Source organism: Rattus norvegicus, chromosome 6 (genome assembly GCF_036323735.1).
Source record: "Rattus norvegicus strain BN/NHsdMcwi chromosome 6, GRCr8, whole genome shotgun sequence".
Taxonomy (NCBI): Eukaryota; Metazoa; Chordata; class Mammalia; order Rodentia; family Muridae; genus Rattus; species Rattus norvegicus.
The window spans coordinates 93,812,791-93,832,434 of NC_086024.1; the positions used below are offsets into that span (position 1 = coordinate 93,812,791).

At 39.9% G+C, this 19,644-nt stretch overlaps 1 protein-coding gene across 6 annotated transcripts in view; it reads right to left on the bottom strand.

Moving 5' to 3' along the window:
• Nucleotides 1–19,644, bottom strand: part of Sos2 (SOS Ras/Rho guanine nucleotide exchange factor 2) — a 113,191-nt gene that overhangs the window by 33,820 nt on the left and 59,727 nt on the right. For 4 of the 6 annotated variants that reach the window (NM_001135561.1, XM_039113013.2, XM_063262560.1 and 1 more), the window contains 3 exons: nt 15,856–15,954; nt 1,560–1,687; nt 322–977 (listed from right to left, as the gene is read on the bottom strand). In NM_001135561.1, the coding sequence (NP_001129033.1) occupies nt 322–977; nt 1,560–1,687; nt 15,856–15,954 (883 nt within the window). The remainder of the gene's footprint in view (nt 1–321; nt 978–1,559; nt 1,688–15,855; nt 15,955–19,644) is intronic. The other 2 variants (XM_039113012.2, XM_008764721.3) reach the window with 2 other exon arrangements.

Below are 19,644 nucleotides of genomic sequence, written 5' to 3' on the forward strand. Positions count from 1 at the left end.
CAAGAACTTACATAGCCCAGGCTGGCTTAAAAAAATCACTATGTAGCCAAGAATAGCCTTGAACTCCTTATCTCCACTCTACTTCTCTAGTTGAAAATCCACTTCTTGATAAATGAGAGTAGGGATCATTTTCAAATTTAATTTTACAAATAAACATTTTTACAAGCATTTATTGTCACTGGAATTAATGACACACTTTGGAAATATTAATCATTATTTTTTCTTTTGTGGTGCCCTCCCCCACCCCCCACCCCATCAACTCCGAAGAGTTCTTTGCCATGGATCCTAGTCTCTAGGTGTGCACTTACTAGTCTCACGTACCTGCATACATGTGATATGTTAGCCTTTCGATCAGTTTCACCACGGTGCCTCCTTTAATAATGGGGATTCCACTTCTGCTTTGCAAGTTGTCTTCAAAAACTATGTTCTCCTCTGAGTCTGTCACCACGAAGCGGTACACGTCTGGCCGCGGTAGCCGCAGGGGCTGCTCGTTCTCCTCTTTCAGTAACACAGAGTCCAGCATTCTATCTAGAGTGCTCCGATAGTGAAGGGAGATAAGGGCTGCCATCCAGTTGTTTTTCTCTTCAGCTGACTTGGCAGCAAATATTACACTGTTTTCATCTTTGGATACTAATTCAAAAGCATGTTTGTATTCACAAGCGTCTTCTTTATCACAGATTTGAATTTTCCTCATGACAAACTTCTCTTTTAACCTGTATTCTGCACTACTATACCCTGGAAGTCGAGTCTGGCAATGATTGGGTTTACAGCTGATCATTAAGCCATCGAAGAGGAAAATATGCCTTTCATGCTTAGCACCAATTCTGGTCAATGGTCCTTCCATTATGAACTCATTACAACACTGTCCAATATCTTTGCCTTCCCACCCATCAATGTTTTTCTGAATTTCATTCATTTTTTTGATAGCCAGGTGCTTGCTTCTTAATTGACGATTGTAAAAAAGGCAAACAGGATCCCTTAAATAAATAAATAAATAAATAAATAAATAAATAAAAGAATTTGAAAAGCAAGGTAAATTTTGCTTATTTGGTGATAATGATTATGTAATCCCAAAACAAATAACAAAAGTACTAAGCTGAGTTGAGGTACAGTTCAATGACTGAGCCCATACTCAGCAGTAAAAAGCCCTGGGTCTGAACACTCAGTGTTCAAAAGCTTAAATAATGAAGTATTAAACTATTTTAATTAAACTAACAATTATTTTCTTCTAGCCCTTCCCCTCAATAGCAACTAGTTCAATTTTACTACTATCAGAGTAACCATTACAGCTGAGTATTTTATTCCTAGAGCCATAAGAACTAAAATTATAAAATAATTTTCACATTGTTTACAGAAAGTTATATAAAATTTCACTAACTATATATTTAAATTTACAAACTATAACCTAACAATGTAACAATGGTAATTTGGTGATTTTCTGACTAAAACAGATCACAAAAGGACAAACATAACTTTCGAGAATGTGGTACCCTTCTAACTCACACCTGGGAGCCGTGGTGGTATCACACACAGTGAAGGAAGCATAGGTCTAGCCTTACCCTGGCCGGCGCCTTGGCGAGTGCTGCTTGTAAATCCGGTCCATGCTGCCTTGGAGGTTCATGAGGGCAGTGATAGCCTGATTCAAACACTCTCGGTCTTCCTGTTCTTCGCTACATGCTTTCAACTGCTAAGGGACAGGTAAAATGACATCCTTTGGTTCTAGTCTCAACTTCTTTGTAATTAAAGTGGAAACAGATATTTAAAACTTAAATGTATTGAACGCTGCAGTTTGAATATGCAATGTCTCCTGTAGGCTCCTGTGCCTGCACCCTTTGTAGCACTGTTTGAGAAGGCTGCAGAAAGGGTCAGGAGGCGGAGCTTCCCACTGGGGCACATCTGAAGGTTTTGTGGCCTGGCCTTACTTCCAGTCCTTTGCTCCCTGATTGACGATGCTGCCATGCTTTCCCCACAGTGACGGACTGTTTCCCTTCCTCGACTGTAAACCAAAGTACTCCTTCCTCACTAACTTTGCTTCTTGTCAGATGTTTGGACATAGCGAAAAGACTAATATAGCTAATAAAGACAACTGTAACATTGTATACTTACTATACCATCTGACTCCTTAAAACCAGCCTTCTTCTAACAAATCCAACGAGACATAAAGTACTGTCAGCATAACAATCAATAAGGAAGGTAACTGTGAAAATGATTTAGGAACTTTGCATCATACAAAATAAAGTATACAAGCATGGTATTTAAAAGTTACTTTAGGGCCAGCAAGATGGTCAGTTAGCTAAAGTGCTTGCTAGGCAAACCTAATGACTTGAGTTCAGTATGTAGAACCCACATAAAGGTAGAACGAGAACCAGCTCCAGAGTCTGCCCTCTGCCCTCCACGTGTGCCCCCTGGTGCCCGCACCCCTCCTCAACAGTATACACACACAATTGCAAAGAAACATTTTTTTTCTTGGTTGTTCAAGACAGGGTTTCTCTGTGTAACAGAGTCCTGGCTGTCCTGGACTGGCTTTGTAGACGAGGCTGGCCTCGAACTCACAGAGATCCACCTGCTTCTGCCTCCTGAGTGCTAGGATTGAAGGTGCTTGCCACCAGGCCCAGCTTAAAAAGTTTTTTTTTAAGTTAATTTTATTCACTAATATGAAGACATACAATAGAATAAACTCCTAGTACATACTCTCTGTTAAATACTTCTCTAGTAATTTCAGAATAAACACATTTTAACACTTCAGTGCATCAAAAGCTGTGTGTAACCAAACACTATAAAGGGTCTTATTGATATATTTTTAATTTTTACATTATTGTATGTGTATGGGTGCTTAGTCTACATACATAGCTACATGCCAAGTGTACCTGGTGCACACTGAGGCCAGAAGGGGGCATCAGATCCTCTGGAACTCAAGTCCCAGGTTGTGAGTACATGTGGGTGGCGGCAATCAAGCCAGATCCTCTGCAAGAAGGTAACATTAAATTCAACCACTGCAGTATCAAGAAACCATGAAGGTTAATTTAAAATTTTTAAATAATCTTTGGAAATAAAAATTTACTATCTAACTTTTTAATCCTTCAAAATTTGGCTTTGTTTCGAATGCTGAAATTTTTCTTTAATATTTCTCTCAGAAGAAAAACCTTTCTCTTAGAAAGGAAAAAATTTTCTTTATAATAATTTATGTTAAATTATATGCCAATATTTTAATCTTTTTGATAGAGAGCAAAGTATTATAAAGATATTATACAGAAATTGTGTAGGTGCATATTTATACAACATCTATGCTGTATTATCACTTCAGAAAAATTTAAACACTCAAATTTATTTCATAATCTTAATCCAGAAATCTGTGGTAAAATTTATGTTTTCCTCATATTTCAAGGGGCTCGAAAGTAACTATTTGGATGTTGCTTGCAAACCTGATCCGGCACCTTTCATTTGTGTCCTATAAACTGTCCCCTACTTAGAACACATGAGATATCAGATTTTCCAAAGATACCTAAAAACATTTTGCCACCAAAAGATTAACAAGGAAAGTAATTAAATGGCTATATTAGGAGTAATGTACTGATGTTTAGATTACTAAATAAACACTGAAAAGATGACAAGTCAATGAAACACAGCGCGAATTTGAAAAGGGATCAGTATTTGCTTATTCTGAAGTTTTAGGTGAGGAACACCAGCAAAATTACTTACGTTGCTTATATTAAAGACTTTCCAGGCTGGGGAAATGGCCCAGTGGTTATGAGCATTTGCTGCTCTTCCAGGGGACCCAGGCTTGGTTTCCTAGCACCCATATGGCAGCTCCTAACTGTTTGTAACTCCAGTTCTAGGGGACTCAATATCCTCTCTTTCCTTTGTAGACAATACACTTAACATGGTGCACAGACATACATACAGGCAAACACACACACACATAAAAAGTAAACATTTAAAATGCTTTCTTACAAAAAAAATCATTTTGACTCTACATTAAAATATTTCAAGTGCTGGGTGTAGTTTGAGGCCAGCCTGGAGTATATAGTGAGTTCTAGAACATTCAGGGATATCAGGGATATATAGTAAGACAGTGTGTGTGTGTGTGTGTGTGTATCATATATATGATATTTTATGATATATATATGTATCAGATATACGATACACTGGATTTCACAGTTAGCATCACTCAGTGCTAATCACACATCTCCTATCACACATTAACCATAAACAGTGGCCATCACACACACACACACACACACACACACACACACACACGATATATACTAGATAAATAGATATAGATATATATCTTAATAAAGATGGATAATGATGACATAAAATGTCTATAGGCTTTTATTTTTTCTAAGATTAATTTATTATATATAAGTACATTGTAGCAGTCTTCAGACACACCAGAAGAGGGCTTCAGATTTCATTACAGATGGTTGTGAGCCACCATGTGGTTGCTGGGATTTGAACTCAGGACCTCTGGAAGAGCAGTCAGTGCTCTTAACCGCTGAGCCATCTCTCCAGCCCTAGGCTTTCATTTTTATTGATTACAACCTTCAATAAGTAGCAGCAGTGAAATTCTACCAAAACCTTATATTCAGTTATAAAGCTACTAAACTTCCTTCTCTCTGAGCCTATTAAAACAAAACCCTTCTCATGTTGTCTTTAAATAGTCATATAATAATTCCAAGTTTGTCAAGTAGAAAAAAATCAGGAGAGTTAGAATTTCCCATGGCCATGGTTATGTGCTATAATCCCAGTCCAATAACTTGCTGTTTCTTTGATTTTCAGCATTAAGATAAATGGAGAGATGTTTGTGGCTCCGGGGATGGAACTCAGAGCTTTGTGTATCTAGATAAGCTTTGGACCACTGAGGTCCATGCATAGTCAGTAGTGAGACTTAAAAACCAACATAACAAGTATCTAGGCTGCTTCTCTACAGGTACTTGAAAGGCTACACAGCCTGAGCTGACACAGAAGTCACTACGGTGAACCAGCTCAGCGAGTCAAGTCTCCACAGCCTTTCTGCAACACTAGCCTCTGGCCTCCTCACCCAACTGGTGAATTTAGCCTCTGATACACCATGAAATGCATTGTATTGTTGAAGCTGTTTTTCAAATAATCCCTTTCCTCTTATATTTTTTCTTTTGAAACAATGCTAAATCTATAGAATACTTGTAAAAATGACAAAAGGAATTCCTATATACTCAAGTTACTAATTCTTAAAAAATATTATTTATTTTATGTATATAAGTAGCTGTCTTCAGACACACCAGAAGAGGGCATTGGATCCGATTATGGATGGTTGTGAGCCATCATGTGGTTGCTGGGAAATGAACTCAGAACCTTTGGAAGAACAGTCAATGCTCTTAACCACTGAGCCATCTCTCCAGTCCTAAGTTACTAATTTTTAATATATTGCCTCATATTCTACTTATGTGCACTCCATCCCCCAATCCTACCGATTCCACTTCTTACAGAGGAGAGAAAACCATTGCTGAATGGCTTTAAAGTTATATTTAGAATATTCTTATACCATAAGTCACTCTCAAAGTGGAGGACAACCTGTAGAGTCGGTTCTCTTTGCACCATGGTTTAACCTTCAATTCCTAGGGTACAAGAGCTTTACAAGGCTCTGTAACTCTTTAGCTTACCTTGTCAAACCTATAGTGTTGTCTTCACCATAAATGAGATGAAGAGTTACTCACGAGCTGTCACAGGATTTTTTTTTTTTTGCCAGTAATGTTGACATATCCCTTTGTTCTTACAGTTAATCTTATGACTGTCAACAACTGTGGGCTTGCTGGTGGAATGCCAACTCCTAACTTCCCAATGGTATGTAAGTATGTATGTATGTATGTATGTATGTATGTATGTATGTATGTATGTATGTATGCATGTATATGCACATGTACACACACACACACACACACACACACACACACATCTCTCTTAGATTGCTGGTTTTTTGGAAGGTCTTCTTTAGGAAGACTTACTGTTATGACCTGAGAATATACATTTAAAGTTGTGGGGTAGGGACAATGACATTCTTTGGTCTTAAATGCACAGAATTATGGTGGGAAGTGTTTATTTTTATATAGTGGGTATATTTTTTAAATCATTTAATCTTTTTTTTTTGGTCCATATACTTTTTTATTTAATTTATTTTAAAATTTAATAACATTTTCACATTGTAAACTATACTGTTACAAGATTTCATGTTGTGTCAGCTTCTGAAGAACTCTGATTTTAAGCTTACTGTTACAATTTTGTTGTTGTCGTCATCGTCATCCTCGTTGTTGTTGTTTTTGGAGACAGTGTTTCTCTGTGTAGCAGACCTGGTTGTCCTGGAACTCATTTTGTAGACCAGGCTGGTCTTGAACTCACAGAGAGACCCACCTGCTCCCCAAGTGCTAGGATTGCAGGCATGTGCCACCACTATCCAGCTAGGACTCTTTTGTTTTTGTTTTTTTAAACTATCCATGTAAGCCTTTTTTTTTTTTTTCAGTTACTACTGTACTTTATTGTGTTCAACCAAATCACCATGTTACAAAAATAGCAAGCTGCCATAATAAAAAATAAGGCTCCTCTATCCAGCACCAGATAGCATCATTTTACTTTCAAGCCTAGAAATTGCACACTTGTATATAAACCAACCGAAGATGAGGATTGAGAGTTCATCTTGGTGGATTTTTCCTTTGATGAATATGAAGTGTCCTTATCTTTTTTGATGACTTTTAATTGAAAATTGATTTTATTTGATATTAGAATGGCTACTCCAGCTTGCTTCTTCTGACCATTTGCTTGGAAAGTTGTTTTCCAGCCTTTCACTCTGAGGTAGTGTCTGTCTTTGTCTCTGAGGTGTGTTTCCTGTAGGCAGCAGAATGCAGGGTCCTCATTGCGTATCCAGTTTGTTAATCTATGTCTTTTTATTGGGGAGTTGAGGCCATTGATGTTGAGAGATATTAAGGAATAGTGATTATTGCTTCCTGTTATATTCATATTTAGATGTGAGGTTATGTTTGTGTGCTTTTCTTTTTTTTTTAATTTAGAGAATACTTTATTAGTTTTTGTAATCAAACCCACGTAGATAAGACCTTACATATTTAATACAGTGTGTTACCCCTGTACAAATGGAAAAAATTTAAGTTCAACATTTCTAGACCAATATGGCTGTTAATTTCTGTACAGTGCCAACTCAACACAGTAAACGGGGATACTTTTTTCCAAAGTTGACAGCACAGGTAAAGTTTCAAAAAATTCAAATTATATATCTGTATATATATATTTATATTTATATAAAAAGACCAATAATAGCAGTGTGTTATGCATCAACAGCAGCAACAGCTTTTCCAGGTTCTGCAGTCATCTGAACAAAACTGTAGAGACATCCAGCACACTCCATTAAAAAAAAAAAAAAAAGTAAAAAAACAAAACCCGAGAAAACAGCACAGTTCTGTTACTCTTGTGTGGTACCTGGCACCATTTTTTTTTTAAAATTAGCTTCTGTGTGCTTTTCTTCTCTTTGTTTTGTTGCCAAGATGATTAGTTTCTTGCTTCTTCTAGGGTATAGCTTGCCTCCTTATGTTGGGCTTTACCCTTTATTATCCTTTGTAGTGCTGGATTTGTAGAAAGATATTGTGTAAATTTGGTTTTGTCATGGAATATCTTGGTTTCTCCATCTATGTTAATTGAGAGTTTTGCAGGATACAGTAACCTGGGCTGGCATTTGTGTTCTCTTAGGGTCTGTATGACATTTGTCCAGGATCTTCTGGCCTTCATAGTTTCTGGCGAAAAGTCTGGTGTGATTCTGATAGGTCTGCCTTTATATGTTACTTGACCTTTTTCCCTTACTGCTTTTAATATTCTTTCTTTATTTTGTGCGTTTGGTGTTTTGACTATTATGTGACGGGAGGTGTTTCTTTTCTGGTCCAATCTATTTGGAGTTCTGTAGGCTTCTTGTATGCCTATGGGTATCTCTTTTTTTAGGTTAGGGAAGTTTTCTTCTATGATTTTGTTGAAGATATTTACTGGTCCTTTGAGCTGGGAGTCTTCACTCTCTTCTATACCTATTATCCTTAGGTTTGATCTTCTCATTGAGTCCTGGATTTCCTGTATGTTTTGGACCAGTAGCTTTTTCTGCTTTACATTATCTTTGACAGTTGAGTCAATGATTTCTATGGAATCTTCTGCTCCCGAGATTCTCTCTTCCATCTCTTGTATTCTGTTGGTGAAGCTTGTATCTACAGCTCCTTGTCTTTTCTTTTGATTTTCTATGTCCAGGGTTGTTTCCATGTGTTCTTTCTTGATTGCTTCTATTTCCATTTTTAATTCCTTCAACTGTTTGATTGTGTTTTCCTGGAATTATTTTTTTTTTTAAAGATTTATTTATTTATTATATAAGTACACTGTAGCTGTCTTCAGATACACCAGAAGAGGGCATCGGATCTCTTTACAGATGGTTGTGAGCCACCATGTGGTTGCTGGGAATTGAACTCAGGACCTCTGGAAGAGCAGTCGGGTGCTCTTAACCACTGAGCCATCTCTCCAGCCCATTCCTGGAATTCTTTCAGGGATTTTTGTGTCTCCTCTCTATGGGTTTCTACTTGTTTATTTATGTTTTCCTGGAATTCTTTCAGGCATTTTTGCGATTCCTCTCTGTAGGCTTTTACTTGTTCTCTAAGGGAGTTCTCCACGTCTTTCTTGAAATCCTCCAGCATCATGATCAAATACGATTTTGAAACTAGATCTTGCTTTTCTGGTGTGTTTGGATATTCCATGTTTATTTTGGTGGGAGAATTGGGCTCCGATGATGCCATGTAGTCTTGGTTTCTGTTGCTTGGGTTCCTGCACTTGCCTCTCGCCATCAGATTATCTCTAGTGTTACTTTGTTCTGCTATTTCTGACCGTGGCTAGACTGTCCTATAAGCCTATGTGTCAGGAGTGCTGTAGACCTGTTTTCCTGTTTTCTTTCAGCCAGTTATGGGGACAGAGTGTTCTGCTTTCGGGCGTGTAGTTTTTCCTCTCTACAGGTCTTCAGCTGTTCCTGTGGGCCTGTGTCTTGAGTTCACCAGGCAGGTTTCTTGCAGGGGAAAAGTTGGTCCTACCTGTGGTTCCAAGGCTCAAGTTTGCTCGTGGGGTACTGCCTAAGTCCTCTCCGTGGCGGCAGCAACCGGGAAGATCTGCGCCGCTCTTTCCGGGAGCCTCTGTGCACCAGGGTTCCAGATGACGTTTGGTGTTTTCCTCTGGCGTCTGAATGTGCGCAGAGTGCAGTCTCTTCTGGTTTCCCAGGCGTGTCTCTCATTTAATCTTAATAGAAAAAATACTTCCAAGTGCTATTCTTTAATCTGTCAATATTTTAGCATTAAATCTTAGAATAAGACTATTTTTTGTAGAATCAGAACATAGGTTAGCTCAACTTCAGAAGATTTTACAGTAGAGCTCTGTAACCATGGGCTCAGTCAGTAGAACCCTTGCTAGCATGCACAATGCCCAAGCTCAATCCTTGGCACAGACTAACTGGGCCTGGTGGCCACCAGCAATCCTAGCACTTGGGAGCGGGGGTAGAAGGATTGAGTTCATGGTCATTTTCATTCACATAGCGAGTCTGGGCCCAGCCTGGACTACATGAGACTTGGTCTCAACAAACACAAAACAACAAAGGCCTCTATTAATTCATCAAGAATGTGGTGATTTTATGATCTGTCTCAATAATGTCCTTTTAGGGAATCTCTCCTCTGTTACGGGATCTAGTTCATGTTTCACCAAGTTGATCTGTTGATGGCTTTCTTTAATCTGCAGTATCTTGGCCTTTGTTTACACAATTCTTCCAAAGCAACACAGACACAGAGATAAATTCCGATATAGTAAACATTCTTAAGAATTTTATTCTGACTTTCCTAGGCAAAGCTACATCTACATTATTTATCCTGCACTACCACTGCATTTTTGGAAAGTGTTTTCTTGGTTTTTAAAAGCAGAACACAAAGTGACAGGTGTCAAGGTGGCACTTCCCCTGCACTCTGCCCTGCGGACGGACGTCTTCTCTCCATCCTCCCTGCCTGCCTCTGCTTCCCTGCAGTTGGCCTCCCTAGCAGCTGGCGGCGTTCTGTTTCATGTCCCCTGTACTTTTTGTCATCTATTTTCCCCTTCTTTTCTTCCTGCCTTAAGGTCTCCTTTCCCCCTTTCAGGAGCCACTTTAATGATATATCCATGCCTCACCCCTGCATATATTAAAATTAATATTTAACATTGACATGTGAGAGAAAATATGGTACCTAAGTATGGGTTAGTAACTTCCAACTCTATTTTCCTATAAATATCATAATTTCACTTTTATTCATGGTTGAGGAAAGAATTATTGTGTGACTATATATGTATCACATTTTCTTATGTTTATATATGTATCACATTTTCTTATGTTTATCAACACATGTTTATTAAGCACTTATATGCTAATTATTTTTGATATCCATGTTCTTTACTAAATTATAAAGTCCTTAAGCCTAGAGATACGTTTTTCCCATTTTATAATTTGTAGTATATATTTGTAGTATAATTTGGTTAAGTACCAATAGACAGTTGTCAAAAGTAATCAGGGCTGTGAGCGTATGATATTTAAATTGTGTTTATATAATAACTGAATATTTTACTTCTCTGTGCTGTGCATGCCCTTTTTTTTGCTTGCTCAGTGCGATGTGCACTGTCATAACTCGCATGTGCGGGCGAGGCAAAGTGCACAGGAAAGTTAGGTCATTTGTCCAGTGTGGACAGCAAACTAACTCAAGCCCAGGAGCTCTAACTTAAAATGTGTTCTTTGCCATGACACGATGCTGCCTCTCTACACTGAGAGCAGCCTGAACTATACAAAACATTGGTCCATGCCTGAGTCTGGTGATAAGTTAAAACAAACCAACAAACAGTCCACACTCACACGCAGTGGGTGGCGCTCCTCCTCACCTCGGCGCTAATGAGCCGATGCCTGGGTAGCTGCAGCTCATCAAACGCCGCACTGTGCTGCACTTGGTTCTGTTACCTGATGAACTAGGTGGAGGGAGTTCATTCGGGTATCAAACTAGAAGGTTAAAACTATCACCTAAGGAAACTCTGTACTAGTTAATCTTTCTCAGTGAATCTCAGCAAGTCATTAATAGGGTATCTTAATAGTAAGCTTTATAGACCTCTTGAAAAGAACTTTTATTCTATTGAAAAATTTCAAGGAAAAGTCCAAGGACTAAAAGCATGTTATCGGACTTTGAATAAATCGTATCTGAAATGACTCATCCGAGAAGAGGGAACATCAGCTGAAAAGCACCTCTGTCTGTCAGACTGGCCTAAAGGCAATTCTGTGGGACATTCTCACGACTGGTGATTGCGGAGCTAGGGCTCAGCCTACTGTGGGTGGTGCCATCTTGGAGCAGGCTGAGCAAGACCCAGGGAGCAAGCCAGTGCACTAACTCCTCTGTGGCCTCCACTTCAGTTCCTGCTGTAAGCGCCTGCCCTAATCCTCTCAGTCATGAACTGCTATCAGAAAATGCAGAATAAAATAAACCCCTTCCTCCCCAAGTTGCTTTTTGGTCAGTGTTTTATCGCCACAATAGAAATCTAACTAAAACAATATCCTTTATAATAAAGGATATACATGTTGAACAGTGGTGTATGAAGGTGCGTATGAGCACACCTTTAATCTCAGCACTAGGGAGGCAGAGGCCAGTGGATCCCTGAGTTCCAGGATAGCCTGGTCTACAGAATGAGTTCTGGGACAGCCAGGAATGCATAGAGAAACCCTGTCTTGAAACAAAATTTTAATTATTTATCTATTTATTAATAATTAATATTGAATTATGTTTATATAAATTTGATTATAGTAATTATAAAGTTATTTATATTTTTTTTTCTTTTCTTTTTTTTCGGAGCTGGGGACCGAACCCAGGGCCTTGCGCTTGCTAGGCAAGCGCTCTACCACTGAGCTAAATCCCCAACCCCAAGTTATTTATAAATTAAGAAGTGAACTTTTTGCATAAAGACTAAAGTATATATTAAGAAAAAATCTAAAATCTAGTCTTAAAAAACTATTTAAAGTACCTAAAATTGGTACTGAAGTGATGGTTTAGCCATTGAGAGCAAGGCAAAGGCCAATCTGACAGAGGTGTTTTTTCAGCTGACTCTCCCTCTTCCCAGATGACTCACTCAAATATGATTTATTTAAACAGTTTATCCTTTTCTGGTTGGCAGTGTTTTGCGGTTTGAAATCATAGATGATAAATACTCTTTTGAAACATCTTGTTACATTTATGCATTTATTCTGTGTGTATGTGAGAGGGGCCACAGCATGTGTGTGGAGGGGAGGAGGAACCTGCACAGGGTAAGGGGATCAAACGCAGATCGTCTGGTGTGACGGCAGCACCTTTACCCTTTCATATCTCTTCATATTCACATGTGGCAGCGGTTCTCAACCTTCTTAACGCCGTGACCCTTTAATACAGTTCCTCCTGTTATGTGACCCCAACCATAACAACTTTATTACTACTTCATAACTGTAATTTTGCTATGATTGTAAATAGTATTGCAATATCTTTGTTTTCTAACAGTCTTAGGTGACCTCTGTGAAAGGGCAGTTCAATCCTCAAAGGGGTTCACAACCTCCTGGCGGAGAGCCACTACTTTAGACTGCATATTTATGCATAAAAATGTCATAGTGTGCACGTTTTCAAATTTTGTAATGTCAAACTATTCTCCAAAGCTGGTTGTATGGTTTCCAGTATTATAACAGGATGTGTGTTAGTTCATGTGGCCTTTTCTGCCTGATCTTAGACTTTTAAATCTAATGCATGGGTATGGTTGTGATCTTAATGTGCATTTTCTGATTACTACTGAGTTTGAATGTGCGGTCACTGGCCTTTGAATAACCTTTCCTGTGAGTCCTTCCGCTCTCTTGAGATTTGAAGCTTTCTCTTTCTGCGACTTCTCCCATCCTGTGTTCCTACTTGTCCTTACTGTCGCTGTGTGTCTATAACTGCAGATCCTGAGCTTGCAGCGTCATTAATCAGACACGGAAGCCATTCTGTTGGCCATTCGTGGATGCTTTACAACACTTCACCAGAAAGAGCTCTCCTCATGTCTAGTACCTTGGGCAGGTCTCTGCTCCCATTAACAGCAGACCTAGTTAAAGCAGGAGAGAAGATGGAGCTTCTCTGGCAACCACCATTCTCACTCCCCCTCAGTCCTTGGGGACCCAGACCCGCCATGAGCACCTTACCCATCTCACTCCTCCTCAGTCCCCAGGGACCCAGGCGCCTGACTTTTCCTTTTGGGAATACAATTCCAGTACACCTAGCTCAGTGACATTTTCTTCCCCATTTTTTTTTTTTATTGCTCTTCAAGTAAAGCAGCTTTCTGCTTTCTAACCATTCTGTATCTGCCTTTAGGGCCCCAAATTAGTGGTTTCAATTGCCTGCTTAGACTTTGTCCATTGACTCCACAGTTAATAATTCTGGAATAACAGCTATACTACTCCCACAGTTGTCTTGTAGACATCTAGGCAAAGAATTTGCTTGGTAGCTTCTAAAGAACATGTATTTCAAGATCCCATTAAATGCCTGACGTTCATAATTTTTTTGTGCACAAATAGTTAAACAACCTAATGATATCCGTTTCATCCTGAAGACTAAGACTCAGGTACACATGAGAAGGGCTGCGGGCTTCATAAAGAGCCTGGACGCTTATTTGGATTCCGACAAAGGTAAAGTCTTAGCGATGCTACCGTTAGTTTACAGTTGTCCCCTGTTTTGTAACATGGTAACGTCCTCATTTCCTGCCCACATTGCTACAGTGCATCTAACAAAGAGCAAGACAAGTCTGACCATGACGACCTGACCCACTGTGACACCACTTCTGTTACAATTATCACTAAAGCTCCTTGGCCAATGTGATTAGGACTCGGGGCCAGTCAGGAAATGAAAACAGAGAACCACTGTTTATGCTGTGCATATAGAGCACAAGTGTAATCTCAGCTCTTCGAAGATATCCTCAGCTACAATGAGTTCAAGGCCAGTCTAGACAACATGAGATCCTGTTCTCAAAAAACAAGACCAATTTACTCATTCTTTATTCTTCCTCCCTCCCTCCTTCCTTCCATCCCTCTCTCTCCATCCTTCCCTGTCTTTCATGCACACACACAGAATCATGTTCACTTAGTCCATACTAAGAAATTAAGAATATTACATTTCATGAAGACTTCAAATTAATTTTCTCCAGGTCAGAGACAGGCTCAGACATTTAGAGTACTCGCTGTTCTTGCAAAAGACTAGTTCAGTCGCTAGCCAGTTCCTACAGTGCTACTGATGACCAGCTAGAACTCCAGTTCCAGGGACCTTCTTCTGGCCTCCCTCAGCACTAAGCACACATGCAGTATATAAACATATATGCAAGAAAACACTTACATGCATAAAAATAAAATTTAAAAATGATTTTAAGATAAAACCAGATGAAATTATAAAATTCTTATAAAAGATAGGTCGGTAGTCTAACAGGCAAAAATAACTATACTCTGTACGTTCAAAACAAAAGATAGGGGGCTGGGGATTTAGCTCAGTGGTAGAGCGCTTACCTAGGAAGCGCAAAGCCCTGGGTTCGGTCCCCAGCTCAAAAAAAAAAAAAAAAAACAACAAAAAACAAAAAACAAAAAAACAAAAAAACAAAAGATAGGATATGAAAAGGGGAGAGGCCGGAGGGTCCTGCCTCTAACTTGGGCAGCACAGTTGATCCGGCCCTGGCGGCAGGAGTGTGGGTGAGCTGGGGAGAACCAGGCCTTGCCAGCTGTGGCACTGGGTAAGCTCACAGGGGCAGTGCTGGGGAGCTCACCCTGATGGTGTGGGTGCAGGAGAACTGGCAGGTGACCAACCCAGCTACCAGCCAGGCCCAGATCCAGGGCCGCTGGCCCAGTCCAGCATCTGCCCATCTATGAACTGCTGGAGTGTGTGAGGGACCATTCTTGACACAGGGCAATAATAGGACATCTCAGAGGAACCCTGGTAAGGATCCAGAATAATAGATTTCATGGCTCATTGCAATGAACATTTGAAAGTAAACATGTTAAGTCAAAAGGGTATACTGTATGACATGCTAATACACTGCAGCTTCCACAATGAGATTTATTATTATTATTATTATTATTATTATTATTATTATTATTATCATCTTTGGGGGAAGATTGCAAGGACAGAGGGTAGATAAAAAGAGATGGGGAAATGAGTGGGACTGGGATGCATGATGTGAAATTCATAAATAATAAAATGTAAAAAGAAAGAGGGGGCAGAGAAGTGTTGGGAACAGCCGGGGGAGCGGGAAGGGTGGAGGTGTGAATTTAATCAAGACACACTATTTACATGTATGAAATGGTCAAACAATATAAGACATTTAAAATAATTCTAAAATTAAATACTTTTTTCAAAGATTGGTACTGTGGCTCTCCAAAAATTAATTTTACCATGAAAACACTCTTCCATTAAGGTTGATAATTTAGCATCTATGTTACAAACTGACAAAAATAAATTTCCTCGTGTCTGTCTACGACATAATGTGTTGAGTGACAAAACCTGTAAGAGTTTCTCCAGGACCTGGGCGGGGCGTTTGAAAAGTTGATTAGCATGTGTCTGTCCTTCTGGGCTCTGTGCATCTGTTACCCAGCCAGGCAGCAGCCCAGGGCTTCACGTTATAACAAGCACTCCAGCACTGCGCTCTAGCTAGCCCAAGGACACTGTATTTTTATGAGTAAAAATATTAAGAATATTATCAGATAAAAAAACAGGCTTTAGGCTATTACTAGTCATCTAATGACCTTGTTCTAAGAAGCTTCTGTCTTACCTTTAATAATTCAAAGTAATGCCAACAATGATACACCGGCACCAGCATGAGGCGCGGAAGGACATATCGAACAGCCTCCTTAAAGCCGTCAGCAATGGACTGCAAAGCAAAAGACAGCACATCTCTGAAACGGGCATGGCAGCGGTGCCAAAGAGCAGCAGCTTTTGAATACCAGACACAGACATAGTGACAAGGGGTACTGGTCTTCCTAGTGGAGTGCTAGGACTTGTCTTCCCTCCCTGTCCCCTGCACATTCCTGATAAACAGACACACTTCTGCATCTGTTACACGATGAAGTAACTTTCACAATGTTGTTCACAGATTTTCTAACCATCTGGGTCTCCTCACACCCTAAAGGATTTTTTTTTTCTTTTTTTCGGAGCTGGGGACTGAACCCAGGGCCTTGCGCTTGCTAAGCAAGCACTCTACCACGGAGCTAAATCCCCAACCCCCCTAAAGGATTTTTTAAAAGCTATTTACTGTTAGTTGAGCTTGTCAAGGTAGCATACAGGTACAATCCCACCTGCTGGGAAGACAAGGAAGGACGGCTGCACATAACAGGCCATCCTGAGCTAAAGAGCTAGAACCTAGCCTAAAAAAGAAACAATAGCCGATAAATAAAAGGAAATATTATAAGTTCAAATAATTACATAGAATGTATTTAAGGATGTTGTCTACTATGTCTCTAAAAAGTATTTCCCCAGTGAGTAAATACATTTCATATTTAGTTTGTTTATAAGAAATATTTGGTCCATAACTCACCTGACACAGCTGACTGCTTACTAAGTGAGCAGCAGCAGCAGCCTGGGTGTCAGGAAGCCTGGCGTGGTTTCCCTTCAGCATTTGCTATGGTTTGTCTCTGGAACCCAACCCCATTTATTAGTTTTACCATTGGGCTACGAGGGCCCACCCTCAAGAACAGGGCTGGTAACCTGGTAAGGGCCTAAGGGAGTGCGCTGGCCCCTTCCAACACCTGCAGCACTGTAAATTAGACAAGGCCTTCATTAGCCAAAGGAGGAGCCTGGTCAGCCAAGGAGGAGCCTGGTCAGGCCATGCTCTGCCACAAGTCTGGAACCCTAGCCTCCAGGACAGTGAGACACAAATTTCACCCTTTTTTAGTTACCCAATTTGTAGTGTTTTGTTTCAGCTGCATACTGATCTGAGTCAGGCAGCTGAGTAATCTAGTTAGAACCAAGAGGCATTTTAAAGACATTCTACAAAGACCACCTACTCTATTAACTTACAGTGGAATGGCTACTTGAGTACATTCTAAAATTTTTGCACTACTAATTTTCAGTAGAAAGACTTTTCTGATAATGACAAGAGCTAATACTTACTGAATGTGTAATATGTGCCAGACATTATAGTGCTTTATAATATATACTCTGTGTGTGCGTGTGCACGTGTGTGTGTGCGTGTGTGTGTGTGTGTGTGTGTGTGTATGCGCGTGTGTACTGCACACATGTCACATCATGCAGGAGGAGGTGAGAGGACAACTTGAGGAAGATGCTTTTCTCCGCCCACCCTAGGGGTCCTGGCGACTATACTCAGTTGTCACGATTGCTAGCAAGTGCTTTTACTCAATTGAGTTGGCTCACATCCTTTAGTTTGCTTAATAATCAGAAGGCACACACACACATACACACACTGATACAGGCTTTTTCTCTATAGATCTGGCTGTCCTAGAACTCACTATGTAGACCAGACTGGCCTTGAACTCAGAGAGATCGATATACCTGCGTTACTGGGATTACAGGTGTGTGCCACTATGCCTGGTTTTATATATTATTTCTATCCCCCTTGTAAAGATGAGTAAAATGACCATTAGAGACAGGTAATACAATTATTAATTGACCCAAACCACAAGTTCCGAGTCCAAAGCTTCTTTTGGGGCTGGAGAGATGGCTCAGTGGTTGGGAGCACTGACTGCTCTTCCGAAGGTCCTGAGTTCAATTCCCAGTAACCACATGGTGGTTCACAATCATCTGTAATGGGATCTAATGCCCTTTTCTGGTATGTGTGAAGACAGCTATAGTATACTTATATAAAATAAATATATTTTTTTAAAAAGCTTCTTTTCTTCTGTGGTGCTGGTAATCAAGTCCAGAGCCTGTATCTGACAGACATGTGTTCTACCACTGAGCTACATCCCCACGCCCCTGAGATCATTTCTTAACTTATACTGTACTCAGTTGCTTTTGATTTCTGCTGTTTTAAAGACAGGGTCTCATTATGCAGCCAACATTGGCCTCAAACTTCTCCCACCTCAGCTTCCTGTGTGCTGAGAATCCAGGAGTTGAAATCACCAAGCCTGATTTTACTACACAGTTCTACAATGTCTTTTGTTTTCTTTTTAATGACACACTACTTCAACTGAATGATACTTTAAAGTTAATACACTACAAATGACCTTGACCTAAAAACAAATGGTCTTCTCTAACTCTTAATTTCATGGTTACCTGGAGCAATAGCTTACAAAATCTGATCCTAGGGACTATGATGTAGAATTTTGCTAGGTATGCAGAAGGCACTGGGTCTCATCCTTAGAACCCTCTCACCACCCCCTTCTCAGATTCTATAGATTCAAATCTCACAGAAAAAGATGTCCCGGTGTTTATTAACTTTTTGTTTTATTTGTTTTGATTTTGACCAAGGAATTGAAACCAGGGCTTTTATACATGAGATTAAGTAAGGCTCTCCCACCACACTGCAAACACATCTCAGACTTCCTAATAAAAACAAAACAAGAGCTACACTCTCGGTGTGTTTTCGTGCCAGGTTCTTAGATGAAGGCTGCTGATGTTTACTTTATGGTTTATATGAACTATACTTGACATTTGAAATCATAGTCTGAAATAAACTTTTAAGAACTAAATGAAAAGTTTATTCTACATTGATATATTTCTGAGGATAGTACATTAGAAGTTAATGAAGGGTATTCACATTAATGCTGGCAAAGAGAAGGCAGTCATTCAGATTTAATGTTAGATCTGAGTCAGTTGTGGTTGTGCATACCCATAACCCTGGCTACTTAGGAGATCAAGATAGAAGGAGCGTGAAATTGAGACCAGCCTGTGCTGTGCAATACAGTTATACCCTATCTCAAACACAGATGTGAAAAAGGACTGTGGACATAGCTTAGTAGTAGAGTATTAGCATAGCAGATAGGCTCTGAGTCTCTAGGAACACACACACACACACACACACACACACACACACCTGCACGCACGCACGCACGCAGGCACGCATGTGAAAGTGTGAGCATTATGGTCTAGAAACACAACTAGGAAACTAACAACACATACACACGGGTGAAGTTGCCAAGGCCAGCCTGGGAGCACTGAAGCAGGAACTGATAGCAGATCTTGGGCAAGAACAACAATCAGGGAGACTAAAAAGAAATCAGTGATGGCAGGAACTAAGAGAAAGAGCATTATGGGAGCCAAGGGACAAGAGGGGGCTTACCATGTACTATTTAACTAAAAAATTCCAGACATGGTAAGTTTGTCCCAGTAACACTATTTGTTGCATTGCAACTTGGTTAGGACACAGAAGAACTGAAAACTTGGATGTGGACGGCTGATTGCACAGTGAAAAAGAAAGAATAGCTTGAGTGCTCTAAAGTGTGTGCACTTCATTGCTTGTCCTAGGAGCACACAGATCTGGCCACAGCTCCTTGTGATGAAGGAAGAGCCATTACTGTGCCAGTGAAGCTCCTGCTGTAAATGGGGACAGAGTGTGGCTGCGATTCTCCTCACTCTCTGTATTTTCGTCTTACCTAAGAAAAAT